Source organism: Ptiloglossa arizonensis, chromosome 8 (genome assembly GCF_051014685.1).
Source record: "Ptiloglossa arizonensis isolate GNS036 chromosome 8, iyPtiAriz1_principal, whole genome shotgun sequence".
NCBI classification, from domain to species: domain Eukaryota; kingdom Metazoa; phylum Arthropoda; class Insecta; order Hymenoptera; family Colletidae; genus Ptiloglossa; species Ptiloglossa arizonensis.
The window spans coordinates 23,439,646-23,458,977 of NC_135055.1; the positions used below are offsets into that span (position 1 = coordinate 23,439,646).

Sequence of the window (19,332 nt, forward strand, 5' to 3'; positions counted from 1 at the left end):
ATGATTCGATAAAGTGTAGTTTATACGGAGCACGATATATAACAATCGGTTGAACGACGTTTCCGGCGATAAACTAATTTAAGAGGCGGCAAGGCATTCACGACCCTCGGATGCTTAACTCGCGTTGCAATCATCACGAATCGTGATCTTAAATCGACGAGCTCTCACAGACTTGCTCATTAGTTCGTCTCGCTGCTTCGGCGGTGTCTCTGAAAAGAATATTCGATTTTGTTGCAGTTGTCGTGGGCGGATCTTTTGTACTTCTCGTACACGGAACTTCTTTCGAAAATGATCGAGGCAGATTTGAACAAGGATCACCCGGAGCTGAAGAAATTGGTCGAGAAGGTGAAAGCGTTGCCGAAAATTAAAGCTTACCTGGACAAACGACCCAAGACCGCCTTGTAAACGTTGTACGATGATCGTCCTTTCACGTGTTAATGTTGCGCACGAATAACAAACTCGTATCGTTCACGCGATCTTTTTATTACTCACAGATCGATCGCGCAAGATCGCAAAGAAGCGTTCCGCTATATATTACATTGCATCTTATAAATGTTACGCTTAATGTACGAGTGGACACGCAAACACAGAAAGAGCAGAACTCGGTCGCGCTTTGTACGACGCAGGTACAAAAATAAATACAATTTCAACGAAAGCTCGCGTACATTCGCGAGCAAACGTTTTTTGAACGTCGATTTAATTCCGGTCGACCGAAGAGGATGTATTCTTCCAACATCGATCGATTCAAAACGAAATAAATTTGTACTTAATTTGTAACTTCCTTTTAGCGAGACACGAACAACACAAGCTTTTCAATATTGTTTATGAGATTCGTACGTAATCTGCACGAAACGAAGTAGCAACCCCAGTGAGTTTAATTTGCGTTTCAATCAGAATTTTCGTTTTTGGAAGACGGAAATATTTTCTATTAAGTACTTCCAGCTTCTGGGAACGTAAAGTGAAATGAAACTTGAACACCATTGAGACCGTAGGGTGGCAACTCACTTTGAAAGAACTCCTTGTTGGACCGCTTCTGCATGTTTTAGTTCATATAGTTGTAGATTCTTTCGAACAGGTTGCTTATCAACTTCTTGGTAGCAGCCAAGTAAGCGTCAAACTCTATTCGCTGAAAATTGGTGATCACGAGCTACTTGTCGCAATAAATAAATAATTGCACTAAAAGCACTACATTATGATACCAAATTGAATCTCCACAGAATATTTCGGTGCCTCTGGTCAACAGGACGTTTTCTTACATCGGTTATTCTCTATAAATATATTATTATTACTATCGTATCGTATTTGGTTTTACGAAATTCTTGAACATCGATCGCCGGTAGATGAAACGCGTGGTTCGAGAAAAGAATCGTTGACCATGGGTACAGAACTTTGCTCAGGCTCGCGTTTCCTTTTAGCTTCGAACCAAAATTATATCACGATCGTAAATCGATTTCTGCGCCAATTTCACGCCGTAAATTATAAATACATTCGAGATTTCTCTTCCGAATACGAGACGAGAGTCGTCAAACGTTTCTGCACTCGAGGGGACTGAATTTCACACGTTTTCCGGTAGCGAGCATCAGGTGATCAAGTCGCAGTTCAATTTACCCATGTACTGCGCCAATTCCGTGCCAGTGAATTCGGTCTCGTCAAGATTCTGCAAGCTGGAGTTGCCGATGATGTTCGCGTTCTCGTTGCTCGGACGGCTTTGAAATCGAGACGGCAGAGCGCTCGCGGTTTCCGGTTTCGATGACAGGCTAGTCGTGACTTTTGGTTGCTGTTGAAAGAGTCCTTTGGTCCCGAGCCTTAACTTTTCCACCAGTATCCCTGTTCGTGGGAAAGAAACACCTGAAATTATCCTTCTAAAAATAGCGTTTCGTCACAGGGGAGTATAATTGAGGCGCGTGATTGGCATAAAATTTTCCGTACGATTCGTACGAGGAGAAAAGTAACCGTCGTTTGGGAACAAGGTAAAATGAATTTCGAAACGTTTAATAATTCATCGATGTAAAGGGGAAAATACCGAGAGTGACAGTTCTCGCTGAATTTTGAATCTTCAACAAGCACTCGTTGACGCAACCCGAGGCGACATTGTTGTTACCCTCGTTGAAGCTTTTGTCGATCGACGTCATCAAGGTGAGTTGGCTGGTGTTCGATCCCTTGGATAAACTTGTCCCGTATTCCCGATTGTTGATACCGTTCACCTTCGAAACTGGTCGTTTACCTTGGTCTTTCTGTTCCGGTAATCCGTTCAGTTCGGTCGAGACCGTCGTTCGAGTCGTGTTCGACGGCCTTTGGTTGTCGTCACTGACGGAAATTGAGGGGGAATTCTGACGATCCGTCGCCTGCCTCGTCACAGTTCTCGGATACCTCGAGAGGCTGCTGTAAGTCGGCTGTCGGGGGACCGACTTTCGGGAGGACCATTTCCATCCACAATGATTCGACAGCATCGACTGAAAGTAACCTTCGGTTAGTTCAATCTACTCTATCGAACACGATCGGGGTCTATTTCGTGTCTTTTGAAAATTTATTCGAAAGCCAGAGGTATCCGCGACAGGTCCTCATTGGGGATTTTCAAGTAACAACTTACCTTGAAAGCTTCTCTGAATTTGTTGGACATGATGTTGTAGAGAAGCGGATTCACCGTCGTGGAGAGGTAATAAAACACCCCTGACATGTACGTGAGGATGGTATACACTATTACTAACGCGTATTTCGGTTCAGCCTTGGTACTCTGCGCATACACAGCCAATAGCCTTTGGGCATGAAACGGTGCCCAACAGATGAAAAACGCCACCACCACTGCAACTGTAACGATAAGATTCTCTGTTACCTGTTTCCGAGAGAAGCGCACGAACCGTCCGATCGAACCGGTGAGTAAATAAATCTGGAAATTCTGGAAATTGTAAACGAACAACGTGCAGCGAGCTGCATCGCCAGCGTTTCGGCTACCAACGAACGTAGATTACCGACTTGGGTTCCGAACTTAGGTGTCAATTTAGATTTTTATAATTAAACGTTACCTGCGAACCAAAGTGGTAGATCGAGCGAATAGGTACTTAGATATCTACTTTTACGGTATGCACTTTTACTTTCTCGAGAGCGATGGATTTAGTCCGTAATGGACTACCAAGGCGTTCGGAAGATCTCGTTTTATATCCGTGTAATCGGAATATCAATGAACCAGGAACTATTCGCGTTATCCGCATAACTGAATAAATACTGTACCTCAAGGTATTCGCTTATTATAAGCTGCACGCGAAAGGTATAATTTAAAAATAGAGTCTCTTGTTGCGCTCAATTTATCTTTCTACGTTTACGGTTGATTTCTACTAGTATTCAGACCGTTCAAAGTTCTCGAATCGATCGAGCGTAATGAACGAAGAGTGACGTAGAAATTCCTGGAAATGCGTGCGCGTGATGGAAAAATATCATTAAGGGAGTCCGAGTGACAAAGGAAAGGCCGACAGAGAAAAAAAAGAACGCCAGGAGAAACTGTTCTGCAGGAAAACCGAGAAGAAACATCCCACGCGAAAGGAAAGGTCGGTCTCGGGAGTCTAGTAATTTCTTTTTACGGACACCTAACCGAGAACTCGTCGACAAAACGACGATTATTCTCAATTTCGGTGTATTTTCGTTAGTCTTTCGTTTGAGTAACTATCGCTCTTTTCTCGTCGATACTTCTGTGAATTCGATACAAGTAAAAAAAAAGAGCAAAAAAAAAAAAATGATGTTTGAAAGCGTAAAGTCGATTTATCGTCGGATCGTTAGCATCGTTCGCGTCTGTCCTTTGATACCATCGATTCTCGGGCCGGCTACTTTGCATCACGAAAACTAGCCATTCGTCACTTCCAATCCTCTGTCCGGTGAAATATGATCGGATGTGGCGGTACAAAGTGTCTCGGAAACACGCGTTCGCTATAAATAATACCCGAGATCGCGATAAAATGTATCGCCGCAAAAATAATCCGTCGACAGGTTGTTGAATCCACGGTTCGTTCAGTGAACTCGTTTCCCGTTGATTCGTGACGGATTATTTTCTCTTTTTCGATGTAAAAATTGATACGAACTGGCATCAACTTCGACGATCGTGTATCCGAAACGTTGAAGAAGTGCTCGTAAAGGAAGGGCGACGCGTACACGCTCGATAAAGAAACTTCCGTTCCGTATACGCGAGAGATTTATCGCGTGCTCGTTCACGTTTCAGTTCGCAACCTTTATTTTTCGTAATAGCCCGAGTTCGCTGCTCGTTCACGTAGCAGCGGTAATTTTGTCGCGCGTCGCCCGAACGCGACGTTTCGTAATTAGCAGCAAAGTCGCTTCGTGACTGGGTTCCTGCGCGTGTTTTTGTATACACAAGTTTTTAAGATTTGCATCGTCGAAGAACTCGGGATCGTACGAGGACCGTATAAGGTCCGCGCGCGAGTATTTCTCGAAAATTTACACAAGAGTCGCTGGTCCAATTTGCTTCAACGATCAATTGTACCACGCGTAACAATGATCGGTCTTACGAACGAGCCAACGGAACCCGTGTATCTTTGAAGATGTATTCCAAGCGTATCGTTTTTCTTCGTCGTTAACTGTTCGCGATCGTGTTTATTTTCTCGGTAAATACTCGACAAGGGACGATTTATACAGTCGTGGCGAACTGTCCGCCGCAGCTGGAACGTTGAATGCAGTCGGCTCCGTTGCACGCCATGTGGGCGGTGAATCGCGCGAGTTTCGTATACGGTTGTTTCTCAAACGGATTGAAATTGTTCGCGTGTTCGACCTACCGCTAGACAAGAGTATCGAGAAAATATACAATTCGTATTATGGACGATTCGTAGCACAAGCGATGTTCAAAGATGCGTTCATCGGTGATTTGCACGCTTCGATGAAACGGAGATTCCGTCGTAAATTCCCGACGGTGTCCAAACGGACGTATTGCCACTGCAAAGAGAAACGAGAAACGTAAATATGTAATCGAGAATCGTAAGTTTCGGTCGAAAGTGTGGGGTAAATATTTTTCGCATCGAAGCAGAGATTTCGGTGGACTTTTACGTCGAATATTTTCACTCTCGCTTCGCGCGGGACAATCGCCGGTAATAATCGTAAAGGGCGATTTTTCATTTGGCTCGGTGGAAATTAAATCGACGTAAACAGTTTTGAAAAATCCACCGATAACGGATACGATCTAGAGTGCGTCGTTACTCCCACGTCCGATAGCTGCCGCAAAAATAGTCGATATAACCCGCGGGTGACGTTGCTGCGCCACGATTTCGCGGTAATATTTTACATTTTATGCCGGACGACACGCGAAAATCTATCCTGTGGCTGAATTCCCGGTGTGACGGGTGCAATTTTTGCCGTAGTTATCTCCTCGATGGCAAACAGCTATCAGGGATGAAGCTGATAAGTGACCCCGATCCACTCGTAAATTCGAGGCCGTGTATTACCAGGGATATTTCTGCTTTCTGGACCTCGTTCTTTTACGAACGTGGATTACGCTCGTACAATTTCGAAAGCGACGGATTCTACGAGCCACTCTGCATCGTATCGCCGTCGCGTACATCTCCGAAATTACCAAACACGAGTGTTTTTGAGAAGAATCAACGATCGGACTCGCTCCTCGGAACAACAGCTGTCCAGTGGCATCTATTTACAGCCACCTTTTGGCAGCCGCGGTTTGTATAACTTTTCGCAAAGCTGCGCGCGAATACGATCTATTTCCTGATCGATCTGCTTACGTAAACTGCGAAGGATCCAACGATCGTCGACGCTCGTTCGAGCGGAACCAGAACCGACGAGCGAAATATCATGGCAATTTGTGTATCGAAAACATCTTGCAAGCTCGAACCATACGCGCGTCGTTCGACTTCGGACGACGTTAACGGCTTGCTAATAGTCGCGGCTCGCATCGGGTCGGGCGTTTCGGTCGACCTTCGAAGGTCCGTGACTGAGCGAAAATTGCTCGACGATGTCCACGTTTCCCTTAATCCAAGTGACATCTCTCCGGCTGGTCATAGTACCTGCAATATCGGCCCGCAGGAGTCGGGCAGCATCGATTTAGAGCAGCCCAGGGAGAACGAAAGGACGGTCTCGGACTGACAATAAGGGGAATACGGTCCGGCGCGTAAGTAGAATATGGGCAACGTCCAGACATTTTGCCTTACGAACACCGACTACAACGTCCGATCCAATACGCTCGGACGGGACGTTCCCTTTTCTCCTCAGAATACTCCACGAACGCAAAGATTTCACGAGAATCTACGTAACTCTCCGTTTTTCTTCGGACGATGCGTGGAACGATAAAAAAAAAACACGGTCTACGATGTTCGACCGAAATCGGTGACGGATCTCTTTGAAGAATTTACGAGGCAACGTCACGCGAAATGTGCCACTTTAAAATAAAATCTGTCTTCGGCGCGACACGCGACGCGACGCGACGTTCGTCGATTGCTCGCGTCGCGTCTCGTAAATTCGTAACTATAAACAAGACGGTTCTCGCTGCGCGAACAGTTTACGAAGAAGACCGTTCTTCATCGAAATCATTGGACGCGCGAGGGTGGACGACCACCGTTTCCGAACCAGGCCAACGTCGATCAAGGCCATTAAAGACGAAGGGTGGATTCGTAAGGTCGAAGGTAGCATATACGATTGAAGGGAATCGGCTAGACGCCCGATGGTTCGTTCGAACTACTCGCGGACTCTATATTTAAACGGCCTCGTAAATCAAGAGCGATAACACGATGGTCGAGCGTTTTTGAAACCAGGAAGATGGGTAGCGTACGACTACTCGTGGTCAGAAATAGACGCGTTCGGTTTGTCCTTCGAATTGAAATTTTTCGGCGAAATGTCAAGGAACGAAGGGTCGTACGGAAAGGGACGTTCCCAACGGGAGGAATTAATCGGTATATAGTACGTCCTGTGCATTGAATTGTCGCGGTCTACGAAACGTTTGCAGAAGGATTGGCCTTTGCTCGACGCGTCCATCGCGAGGACCTTTTTCGGATCGATCGCGTTCGGTTCTAAACTTTCGCAGCCGCTGCTACGGGGAAAATGAATTCGCTAATTTTTCGGACACGCTTCCTAAATTTCGATAAAAGTAGCGGAGAAATGACACAAAGTCCTGGCACGTGACACGTGTTCAATGAAACGTGGCTCGTACGGAACGAAATACGATACGGGACACGTTTGTCCCGCATCGGGGAGGTGAACCTGTTCGATGTTACACGCTCGTAGACGGTGCAAAAATAAATATACACCTCGTTTCGGTGTATCCGATGTACGATGTAAAAATTTAGTCGCACGCTACGGGAATCTGTTCGTTGTTCGCAAAAGCAAACGTTAAGACGCGTTGGCACGGTATATTTCAAAGGTACTCGGTCGCGCTCCGGTAACACAATAAAAAATAGACTTCCGTTAAAGTAAACACCGATTTTCCATTAAGATAGTTGGATTGTCAAAACACGAGGGGCCGCAAACAATTTCGATAATTCGGCCAAAAATTTATGGGCCAACGAGCCTCCGCGCGCCGAACTTTATTTTCGTCGTATTTTAAACTTTATACGCGAACCGAAAACGCCCACGCCACCTCGCAGGGGCTCGTCAACGCGAGTATGGCTTTCATTGCGATAAAAATATCACGATATTAAGACCCGGCGTCGCTTTCGTTCCCTCTTTTTACTTTAGGAATCCCGAAAGTACCGTAATCGCAGCGAGTCTACGGTAACGTCGACCGTCGGAGCTGGTTCGGATATTTTTCGAATCGTTCTCGCGAACAGCGAACGCATCGAACATAAATATCGCGAGAACATCGGTCGTTATTCGAGAATTCGCGCCGTTTCTTCCGGAGGAGGTATTTCCCGAATTTTTTCGGGGCGCGCGTGCACGCGGCCGCAACGAAGCTTCCGAAAGGTGGGCTCGTAAAATCGTACGACGTCGTGATTTCGGTTAGTTTATGGGGCCGTGTGGTCACGGCGTTCGCGTTCGGCCGTATCGACACGAGCGATATCGAAGCGAGCGAAACGATTCTCGACCACGCGAAATGGAACCGGTCGACGAATGCGTCTACTTGGATGTACCGCGGCATTCGGCGGAGTTCGAGGAATTTCCCTCTTCGGGATAATTTTTCTCCGCGAACGAATTCCGCGAGACTCGATCGATATCGAGGTCACTGGATGCGATTAATATCGGCGACGAAACGATCGTTCGCTCCGTTAACGTTCTTTCCGTAAATGTCCAAGTTTCAAGATTTCCGATCCTCGCTGTACGTTAATACCGATTTAATTCCACATCGATCGGTCTTTCGTCCGTCGACCGTGTTACGCAACTACCCAAAAGTGTCTCGCTTTTGTCTCGCGAAATCGATTTCGTCGACTGTACGCTCCGCGTTTATCGTTCCCGTCGATCCACGACGTTCAATATCGACGACGAACCGAGTTTCTTACCCAGTTAAACGTTATTGCGAGGCGCCAAAGAATCTCCAGACAATGTACCAATATTCCGATATTTTATTTATATTCGCGCTAGTTCGTCCCAACCGTATTTCATTGTTGTCGTCGCGAAGACGTTATCACCGATTAATCACGGCAGGACGTCGCGTTTCGTCTCCTTCCTTTCATCGCGTTGGTTGCTCCTTCGATAATAACAACAATTCGAGAAACAGAACGAGAGCACTTTGACGCGATAAATTTCTCGTTTACCTCGGAACACGTGCCACCGCTTGTAAAATAATATACATCGTTCGGTAATTTATCGCGAGAAGAACTATTTTTACGACGTCGTAAAGCAACAAACCCCCATTCGCGTCGTACGAAATTATGTATTCGCCACCCTCTTCCCTTGACATTCTCAAAGTTGCTCGAAACTGGACGATAAAGTCAAACGTACTCGTTCGACTCACCGAAAAGAATTTCGCGTGGATTTTTTCGTTGTTTCTTCGCTATCCTCCGCTAATCGACGATTCATCGGCGACCAATTAGCGCTCAGCGTCATCGAACCGGTTTCGAAGAGGCTCTTCCAGATGAATCGAGAGATCGGGAGACAGAATCTTTGTTAATTATTCGCGCGCGAAACGAACAGCGGATTCGTTCCGAATATTTTTCGTTCTCTTCTACTTGGCAAATATGTTTTATTTTCGTCCTTGGCTTTCAAGGATTCGTCGTTTCGCGCGGGTCTGGATTATCGAGCGATGCGGGCACGAATGAACAACGCGTTATCGCGTTCCGTATACAATGGGTACACGACTCGGGAAGAGAAGAGGATCGCGACGAGCGGTACGGGAGAAAGAGGACGTTCGGGAGTCGTTTCGACAATGCCAGGGGACTGCTCCGCGAAATTTGAATTTCTTTTCTCGCGCGGGTTCGATCGAAAGGCGGATCCCGGCTCCTCCGGCGAGCCGATAAAGAATAGGATCGAAAGCGGTAGTTTCTCTCACCGAGCATGCGGATCACATTTTTCTGTCCGGCGCTCTTCCCTCGAACGCTATCGCAGTGATTCGATCCCGCCGGCAAGTGGTTCCTGTTGACAGCGGCGGTGAGCAGTCTCGATTTCCTCAGTTGGATCGCGATCAGGATGTACAGGACCGTGATGATCGTCATGGGGACGACGAAGAAGAGCATGGTCGATATCTCGAACGCGTGCTCGACGATGGTCCACTTCATCGAGCACCTCGCGCTGTCCAGGATCGCTGAACCGTTGCTGTATTCGTAAACGATGCCGAACTGTATCGCCTGGGGCACCGCCAGGCACAGCGCCAGCAGCCAAATCACGACCACGAACTTTACCGCCCGTGACAACTTCGACATCGTGTGGGAGATGATAGGGTGACAGATCGCGACGTATCTGAAAGAAGTTTTCGAATTTCCTTCGAGTTGGACGAACCGATCGAAATCCGGCGAGAGAGGAAAAGCGAACGGATTCTCCTTTCGGGAGAAAGCTTCGTTTCGAGGCTTACGTTGCACACGGAACGACAATTCCACGAATCTTGCGCAAGATCGATGCCGTGCTCTCGGGACTAAAAGGAACCGAGCGATGCGAGAGAGCACCAGCTTCGTTCGCGTCAAACGGGAAGGGTTACTTCCGACAGCTCTGGAAACCTACGCGCGACGAGGAGACCACGCGTAACCGTACACCTCTGTTGCTCGATGCTTTCGGACGAAAATATTTCGGTCTGTACTCGTCGAGACGCGGAAAAACGTTCGACTCCACCGACCGACCGACGCGACAGATTTTTCGTAGGATAATTTCCACGGGAGTTCGTGGATCGTAAATCGCGTTGTATCCGATGCACGGATTTATCGTGCGATAAATCGTCGCATCTACGGGTCGCGGTAACCGTAACGATTTCTCGTTTCTCGGTCGTGGCTCGAATCGCAACGAGAATCGCGCGGCACCGCCGTACGTACCGTGTTCAACGCGGCCGCGATGTACGACAAGTTGCCTTCTACGGCGAAGGAAAGACCCTCCTCGAGAGCGTACTCGATCGAAGTTCGCCAGGCTGCTCGACACCTTCGACCTTCCACTCGAAGTACCGTTTCGAGCATCGTTTCTATCTCTCCTCGACGATGCGATCCCGCTCGAAGAAGATCGAACGGGAGACGACCGAATTATCCTCGAAGGGATCGATTCGCGAACGCGAGCTTATTTTTCCGAGAGAAATCAGTCCCTTCTACCGTAGATTGCAAACTCTCCGCGTGGGAATTGCCGTTATACGAGGATAATCGGATAGCTATCATCGATCAGACGCGACGGTTTCGAGAGAGGAACGCGGGCTTGGAAAACAACCCGTCCCGTCCCGACGGTTCTCCCCTTTCGAACGTCCCGTGCCGTTCTCGAGATCCTCGGGAGCCATTACTCTCCGTCCAGGAACCGCTCGGCGTTGTTCCGGTTACGGTAATTCAAAGTCGTTGGTACATACCTCTCGACGGTGAACGCGGTGATGGTCAGCACGGTGGCGTTCGCGGACGTCTCCGCGGCGAAGCTCTGAATAATGCAGAACGCCTCGCCGAACACGTACGGGAAATGGGACCATATGTAGTACATCTCCGGCGGCAGGCCCGATATCAGCAACAGCAGATCGGAGACGGCCAGACTGAACAGGTAGTAATTGGTGGCGGTGTGCATGGACTTGTTACGCGCGATCACCACGCACGTGGACACGTTCCCGATCACCCCGGTGAAGAAGATCACCGCGTAGACCACCGTGATCGGCAACACGATGTAGAGGGGGTCCCGTCGCGTCGAGGAGTCCTCCTGCTGCAGAAACGCGACGATCGAGTGGTTCTCGAATTCGGCAACCGGTCGGTCGTGTCCCGCGAACGATGCTCCGGCGATCGTCGCTTCCAGGGTGTCTCTCGACCCGTTCGAGCCGCTCGAGATCATCTTCGGGATCGGACTGCAACGGTGGCTCGAGGGCGAATCGCAACGAGGATCAACCGCGCTTGGATTTACAGCATCGTTAGTCCCTTCGCGTCGCGAGACGCTCGGTCCCTGGCCAGACCCGAAACTTATTCCCAACGGTCTGGAGTTCCTCGGCAGTTACGGACGAATTCGACGACCGTCATTTTCGAGGATACGACGAGTCGTCGACGACACTCGCGCGACGTTCCTCGCGTTCCCTCCTCCTCCGCCTCCTCCTCCTTCTCCTCCTCCTCGACGATTCCGTCTATTCCGAGCAATTTGAGACGGCAGTCGCGCGCGGGTGGATCGATCGAACCTCGACCGCGCCGCGTCTTAGAACGCGAGACGTTACAAAGTAACCGGGCGATTCCTTCCTCGGGTGGTCCATCCGTCGGCGACGGTATCTCGGAACACCGACGATCTTCGCTAAACGATCCGCTCGTTCGGAAATCTCGAAATTAGTAGGAAACACCGAGGTGTCCGCGAACGATCGTGTCTTCGCCGGCGGGACGATCCTCTCCCGTGGGACGTATCAACGAAAGATCGTCGTTTCTTCGACCACGTTCGCGGTGCGACGCGATCCAACCACGAGGATGGATCTTCGAACCCTTTTCTCCTTCGGAGCGATCGATACGCACAAGTTTCGGTCGAATCGAACTATTCGCGTCCGGGTTCCTTTCTCGGATCGGTTGCACGATCGTGCGATCGTTGGACGATATTATTGTTATTCAATCCTCGTATTCGTTGCGCCAATTGATGCTCGACCAAGCTTTGGACAACCGTTCGGGATAATCGATTTATTATTATCGTTCCGTTTATTTATCGGATCGACTAATCGTTGTCCCGGGATATCGAATGGTACGCTCCGGCGCGGGACTCGATTTCTCGGTGTATCGCGCGAATCGAAAATTCAATTCGATCCCGCTTCGATCGAAATCGTTCTCCTTGGCGCACCCACGATCGACGAAAGGCAGCCGTCGATCGCCTCGCGTCGAGAGACGCCTCGGAACGTGTTGACGGGCTCCCGACGAGGGGCTCGATTAAGTCGATTAACTCCAATGTTGTCGCCGCAATTCGTCGTTTCGCTAATATCAACTTTTATCGTGTATCGCAACGAGCACGCCGTTCCGTTTATTCCATTTCGAGCCCGACCTTTGCCCTTCGCGCAGCAACGATTCGGTGTTGAATCCTCGACCCGAGCGCCGCATGACTTTCTTCGATTATTTATCGGGCTCGATCGCGAACGTATATTAAAACCGTCTGGAAAGTAATCCGAACGCGCGTTTCGGCGGTTCTCCCCCGCGCGGTGGTTAATTTGTTGCTACAACTGCTTCTCCCGATACGGATATCGTATCAATTTGCGTCGTACGACGCAACGACCGATTCCACTTTATTATTCGTATACGCGTCGATTCGGTTCCGAATAAAGTTCACGATCGTTCGTCCGGTCTGGGAGCCGGCCGCTCGACATTTCGGAACGGAGTCTCAAATTCGCAAATTTTCCACACCGATCGATTCACCGTGTTCGTAAACGATCACTCGATTATCGTTACCTTGGTCGATGTTCCTTTCATCCGCGACGAGGATCCTTCGCGAGCACCCCGTTCAATCGTTGCCGCGCGTTTCCAAGGGTTCTCCGATCGTCCATCGAGTCCGAGTGTTTATCGTCACTTTCGATGTTCTCTACCGGCCGATTCCCGTGATCTCGGTTCTCTTTCCCTCTGGAGACGATCGGGCCGTGGCAACGAACCTTCTTCGACGATCCATGAAACAATCGACACTTTCGATCGCACCGTTCACGCGAATTTCTCGTCGAGTTGTTCGATTTATCCCGATAAGAGAGATATTCTTCTATCGACGGTCTCGATCGGCCGGTTCAGAAGCTCTTCTCGTTTACCGGTTCGATTCGTCCGCGATGTTCGAGTTTCGGAGTAAACGGTTTCCTTCTCCCACGGTCGACGCGATCAGCCCGTGGTTCGCTCGCGACTGAACATCCTTCGATGATCCATCGAACCGACTCGCCGGAGGAGCGAGCGCGTGCCCGTACGCTGCACGTTTGCGATTAATCGACGCTGGAACGGGTCGCGGATTAATTCGCGCGCGTCACCGTATTCCCGGCGCTATTTCGAGGGCCGAGTCGGTTCGCGCGCGACCAAACCCTCGGATTTATAGGTGTCGTCGTCGTCGATCGCGATGATTTCGTAATCAACGTTGTTTCGTGAACGTTAACACTTGTCGCTATTTCCGTCGCGTCTCCTCCAAACGAATCGGAACAACCGCGCGTCGCGTTATCGCGGCCACGTTGCCAACCGTGGCGTTAATTATCGCGATCGGTCGGGATCCGGGCCGGGTCGAACGGAACGCCGAAAAACACTCGCTGACTCGAGAAAACCGTGGCTCGTGTCTATCGATGGATCGTCTCCACGGACGTTCCGGACCTCCGAGTTCAAGTTCCGGGAAACGGAGAACGGAGAAAGTACGTTTCACCTTAGGCGCGATTCGTGGCGCGCGACGAACGAAATGGAAACCGTATCGCGCGCGTACGAGCGGACCTCTGCCGAACGATACCCAGATCGCCCGGTACTTTCGGCAGAAAGGGAGAGACACTGTTCGCGAAACGTTTGAAGAAGCTGGAGCCGGCACGCGGTCGATCCGCGCGACGAAGCACCGTGCACGGTAATTTTCGAACGCGTTTCGCGCGAGACGATCTCGACCGCCGTCCACGAGAACCGAGCGCGTTGTGAGCGCGGAGGAGGACCGGAGCCGCGAATTTGAAAGAACCATCGCCGCGTTAGCCAGTCCTCGCGACAAAACGCCGCCTTTTGCACCTGCGTCCTCGACCCCGGCCCTCCGCTCCGTTCGATAATCTTACCGAGCCACGGAACCGAGTCCGAGAAGAACAATCCTCGTGAACGATCGCGATCGCCACTTCGCCTCTGCTCTCCCGATCTACCGGTGAAACCTTTACCCGGAATTCGTAATAAAATTTTTACGATCGAAATTTAGGATCGAGCACCGGAACGTTACTCTCTGGTCGATCTTGGCGCGCACGAGGTAGAACGTTTGGAAAATTTCGCGAAAGCTGCTCGAAACCGTTATCCGAATTGTTTCGCGGTGAATTTTTTCCCTCGCGCGGGGAAAGGGTAAACGAAAACACCGAGAAAAGAACACTTCACCTGTTGCATGGAAAACACTCGCTCCCAATGGCCTCGTTTCCTTTTAAGACCGTGACTTATCAGCCAGAGGCGATCGTCCGCGGATGGCTTTTTCCCCCGTTTGGTTGCATACGCGTTGCGTTAACGCCGGACGGTTAGATATCGCATCGATTTCCTTTCGTTCGTGGAATTACGTCGGCGACAAAAAGAGGAAATAAAACAAGTTCCATGGCTCTCTTGGACGTTGATTTTAATTTCCGTTGAACGTCACCTGTTGCGCTCGGTGCATCCAGTCTCGTCGTCGCGTACGTCGAACAACCGTGATGCAAAGGAGAACGGACGACGATGCTTTTATTCCGGAGTGTAAAATTATACGGTACGGAGGATGGATGTTAAGGCGAGGTGACGTTAATGCGCAACATACGTGGAAACGTAAGATCGAATTGGTAAACTTTATCGTCGGCCATGGTGCTGGCTGCACCAGTCGCGCGTTCAAACGTATCGCAGCGAGTCGATTTTGTCAACGAAACCTACGTTCTCGTCGAATACGCGTACACTCCTGTACGCTCTTCTCTCGTCGATCGAGTACGCGTTATCAATCTCGAATTACCATTTCAAAGGCTCCGGTATCGAACAATGTCTCATTAGCGATCGTTAATTGGATTCGTTTCTCTCGGATCGTTCCGTACGCTCGATTACGCGCAATTAACGAGAGTTCTTCGTGCAGAAATGCAGCGAGGTTTCCTTCTCCGCGTCTGAAAAAGACACCGAGGAGCATCCGAATCGGGAAATGTCCTATTTCGGGGAAGATTTTCCACGTACGACTCATTTTTCGAACCTCGTCTCGTTCTGGAAGCCGATCAAAGTCTTCGAGACCGAGGAACTTGATCGGAAAAACAGGCAATAAATTTCGAGATAAGCGAAACGGACGAATTTTTGCGACACAGTTGCTCGATGGACGATGCAAATTAAGTTAAATAAATTTATATTCCGTTTACGGTACGCTCTGTGCGTTACGAAATATTATCGATAACCGGTAAATAATTGTCGACCGTGACTATTATCGTTTCGATTCGTGTTTATTAATAGCGAATAAAAAAGCGATCGATAACGCGGATAAGTAATTGGCCGGGAACGAAAGATGCCTCTAAAAATTGCCTCGTTATCGATCCAGTGTGTTATCGTTTGAACGAAATTAACGCACAATACGATATCGATACGTTTCCTGTGAAAATTTCTGGATTTTCGAACTCGTAACTTCGGTACGGGGAGAACGCGATAGCCGAGAAGGTGGCACCAAACGGCGGATTCTTAGAATCGCGATGTCATTTCCAAGAATTTCCGCGGGATCGATATCAACGATCCCAGGGAGAAGCGATGGGAAAATAACCAAGACCGAGACTAAATTCCAATAACTTTAAGTATCCGTTCCTTCATCGAAACATGTTTGTTTCCTTGGAAACAAACATCTCGAGAAGGGTAAACACGATCGTTGGAATAATAAATTATTAGTTCTAGTCGCGTATTATTTGAAAGAGCGACAGGAGTAATAATAACGATGGTGGTACACCTAGTAGTATCGACCGTGGCAGTGGCGATAGTCTCGAATCTTTGAGGGGAACGCGTTGTTCCTACGCGTAAAAAGAAGGCAAACAGCGTCGAATCGGTTTCGTTTTCAATTTACTCGTTAGAGCTCGGATATAAGAATATCGGTGGTAGGTTTGCGAACTCTTCGACTCGGAAGATGCTCCGTCGTTTGGTAAAACGACACCGGTTCGACTCGCGTAGGAGGAGTCGCTCTCCCTTGCGAAGTACGTTGAATACGAATTGGCATTTTGCGCGATATTTTGGCAACATTGGGACAAAGGTTCGACGAAACGACTTTTATATCGGACCCTTCGGGCCGAGTACACGCGAACCCTCGTCGGTGATCCTTCGTCGAGTTTCCCGAATGCAAGTGCCTCTTATCCTTTTTCGGCTCGAGATGTTTTTCTCGGTGGATCGGCTCGGTTGCTTCGATAATTGCACGAATCGGGATACCCGTGGCAATTTCCAGTTCCGTTTCGTTACGAGCGTCGTGTTTCTGCCGTGGCAGATATGCATCGGAATCGTTCCCATAAATTTATTTTAAACTTTTGCTCGCCGGCCCACCGATACCGCGAACGAGGAATAATTATTACCCGCGTGCGTTGTTCGAGCGAAATAACGTTGCACGGGCAACGTTATCTCGCACAATTGTCCTACCGAATTGTTCGAGAATCGGTCCACTCGGAGCACGCGTTCGCCAATTGGCGCGTCAATGACCGTATCGTCGAAATAAAGGAAACTCGCGGAACCGCAATTAACGTAACCGAGGTCTATTTCGATCGCGCGAGGGGAGTTCGGCTCGGTTCCTTTTCGCATCGAAATCGATCGACGACGACGACGACGACGACGACGACGACGACGACGGCGACGTGAATTTGTTTGTCCGCGGCGCACGGAATGCGCGAGTCGCCGGAATCGTTGAATAATTAATGCCGCATTGAAAATACCGGGGCCGAACGAAAACGTCCGGGCCAACGACGAGTACGGATCGAGCCGCTGGATTTTCACCGATTAATCCGGCCAACCCGCGAGAACGGGTAATTACTCTGCGGTGTACGTTGAACGCTTCGATAAATAGTCCGCGCGACGAACATTTTCAACGCGAACGAAACTTCGGGCTTGTATAATTCCGACGCGCTCGTGTAACTTGCGCAACGCGAGCCGCACTTTTACTCTCCGCTTTGCAATTTCGATTCGTTCCTCGAGGATCGAAGGAATCTCTCGCAGGTAAACGAGAGGAGAACGCGTATTTCGAGGATTTCCTCGCGCGTGTATCTTGGTTCGCGTCCGATGCGAAATGTAATTCCTCGCGTCGAGCTGGCCCGTGGTAAAAATATTTGCCATCTTCGAGCTCGCGTCGTCGAATCCCCGCCAAGGAATATCTTTCCTCGACGAGGCGCTCGTACATCACCGTTTTTCCGCGCAACGATTCAAACGAGCCCGCGATCAGCTTGGCGACTACGCGCGCGAATCGGTCGCTACGACCCCCGATAAACGCGACAAATCGTATGATTTATTCAAGAGGTTCTCGCTCGTCGTCGATAAAAATTCCTCCTTCGAACTCCTCCTCACCTTTCCGAGACGCGAATTTCGAAACGGTGTTTCTTCGTTCCAGCTGCGATTTCGTTCGGCCCGTTGTCGACGAATATGGTAATTAAACGCTACTCAAGGTGAACGAGCGATAAATTATGCTCGAATTAAAATGTTTCGAGCATTCGTTCAATTACGGTCTCGGCGACCACGTTGAACCGTATACGCGATATCGATTCGCGATTCGCGATTCGCGATTCGCGAGAGAGCCGTTCGTGACTTTGACAAAACACGAAGATCGCTCGGGTGCATTATAACTGGCAGATTGCCCGCGTCTAAACTCGGAACGTAATCTTTGCATCATCGTTACAGCGGCGACTGTTTATCGGGGCGTGAATTATCGTCGCCGGGAAAAGTAGTTTCGTTCGAAGCTCGTTAGCCATAAATAATGCCAGGTTTCCCGTCGTTTCGATTTCCTTCCTCGCTCGTTCGCGAGGGCAACCCCGAGTACCGTTTCGGTTTACTCGCGCGCGCGCGCGCACGTTCGCGCGAAATTACGGGTAAAATCGACGTCGATTCCGATCGTTCTCGTTCCAGAACACGGAGAAAAGCTTCGTCGAAGGTTTTTACGCGAGACCGAATTCTCCTGGAAGATTTATCGGAAACGTTTGCGCGAACGTGGATCGACGGGGTAACCGGAGAACCACCGGAGGTGGTCGTCGTTGCTCGAGATCGAATCGGGTCTCGAGACGAGAACGTAAAATTAAAATAAAAAAAAGTTTCGTCGGAGCTCGCCGGGCCGTCTCGAGATTCGAGTTCTTCGTTCCCGAGACGAACGTTTCGAAAATCGTTGGCGATACTTTTCTTCCACGCGGACCGGACGAGTGTATCTCTTGTCGCTCGATAAGTTTCGTCGGAACCTCTCCAACCTGTCGATCCGGGCACGTTTCACCCGTAAGAATTTCTTCGAGCGAACCAGTGCCCGGATTCCGGATAACCGCGCGGTAAAAGGTTAACGATGAAAATCTGCTCCCGAGGAGACGATAAATTTAATCCGGATCTTCGTAAAACGTTTACACGGAACGAGGAGATAAAAAGGTGGAAAATATTTTGCGAGAGCTTTCCTATCTGTTGACTCACCGCTACCCGATACGCTACCGATAATTCAGCCGAACGAGGCTTCGTTTTACCGCGGTTGGAACGTTCCGCGAGGACGACGCCTCGAGAGGGACGGAGGGAGTATTCGAGCAAACCCTTTCGCCGGTCTGGATTTCTCCGAAATCTCGGTATCGTTCGGGGCGGTTCGCAGGTAACGAAACCGATAAAAGGTAGCACCGAGATAAGGTGAAAGATAACGGGAAAGGTTATTTCGCGACGTCGCCGGAACGAACAACGTTCCCCCCCCCCGGTCGAACGAGCCGAAACGTTTCGACGAAATTATCGAAAAGAGCACCGCGGGACCAAGAATTAGCAAGATTAGGGGAGCGAACCGAGCGAGCCTATAAAATTAGCCGCCCGATAGGGGAGCACCGCTATTGCCTGGCCGGGGTGATTCAATTTTTTCTTTCCCTAGCCCACCATTTACCGTATTAAGTCCGTTTGAGTTATCGATCGTCCGAAACGCGATCGAATCGAAAGTAATTTTTCACCGGAGCCATTCCGAGAAGTAGGGCCG

General features: G+C 49.5%; 2 protein-coding genes and 1 long non-coding RNA gene across 3 annotated transcripts in view; 2 read left to right on the forward strand and 1 right to left on the reverse strand.

Annotated features, from left to right (window-relative positions):
* Positions 1–1,188, forward strand: part of LOC143150699 (uncharacterized) — a 7,023-nt gene extending 5,835 nt beyond the window's left edge. The window contains exon 21 of the mRNA XM_076319146.1: positions 238–1,188. Coding sequence (XP_076175261.1) covers positions 238–405 — 168 coding nt within the window. The 3' untranslated portion in view covers positions 406–1,188. The remainder of the gene's footprint in view (positions 1–237) is intronic.
* Positions 242–14,300, reverse strand: LOC143149938 (pyrokinin-1 receptor). The gene is made up of 5 exons (XM_076317824.1): positions 10,904–14,300; positions 9,422–9,828; positions 2,591–2,808; positions 2,024–2,453; positions 242–1,827 (listed from the first exon to the last, which is right to left on the reverse strand). The coding sequence occupies exons 1-5, from the start codon at positions 11,365–11,367 to the stop codon at positions 1,580–1,582; spliced, it is 1,767 nt and encodes a 588-aa protein (XP_076173939.1). The 5' UTR covers positions 11,368–14,300; the 3' UTR covers positions 242–1,579.
* On the forward strand, positions 2,638–5,709 carry LOC143149941 (uncharacterized). Its single transcript, XR_012992906.1, has 2 exons — positions 2,638–2,873; positions 5,355–5,709. It is a non-coding gene; the product is annotated as an uncharacterized LOC143149941 (long non-coding RNA).
* Positions 14,301–19,332: the final 5,032 nt, after the last annotated feature.

What these genes read in the sequence shown, in the direction of transcription:
- LOC143149938 (XM_076317824.1), bottom strand. Translation starts at nt 11,367, where the DNA reads ATGATCTCGAGCGGCTCGAACGGGTCGAGAGACACCCTGGAAGCGACG. An exon ending in AAATGTGATCCGCATGCTCG is followed by an intron (nt 2,809 to 9,421) that starts GTGAGAGAAACT and finishes TTATCGTTACAG; the next exon opens with TTGCAGTGGTGGTGGCGTTT. An exon ending in AATTCAGAGAAGCTTTCAAG is followed by an intron (nt 2,454 to 2,590) that starts GTAAGTTGTTAC and finishes GGTTACTTTCAG; the next exon opens with TCGATGCTGTCGAATCATTG.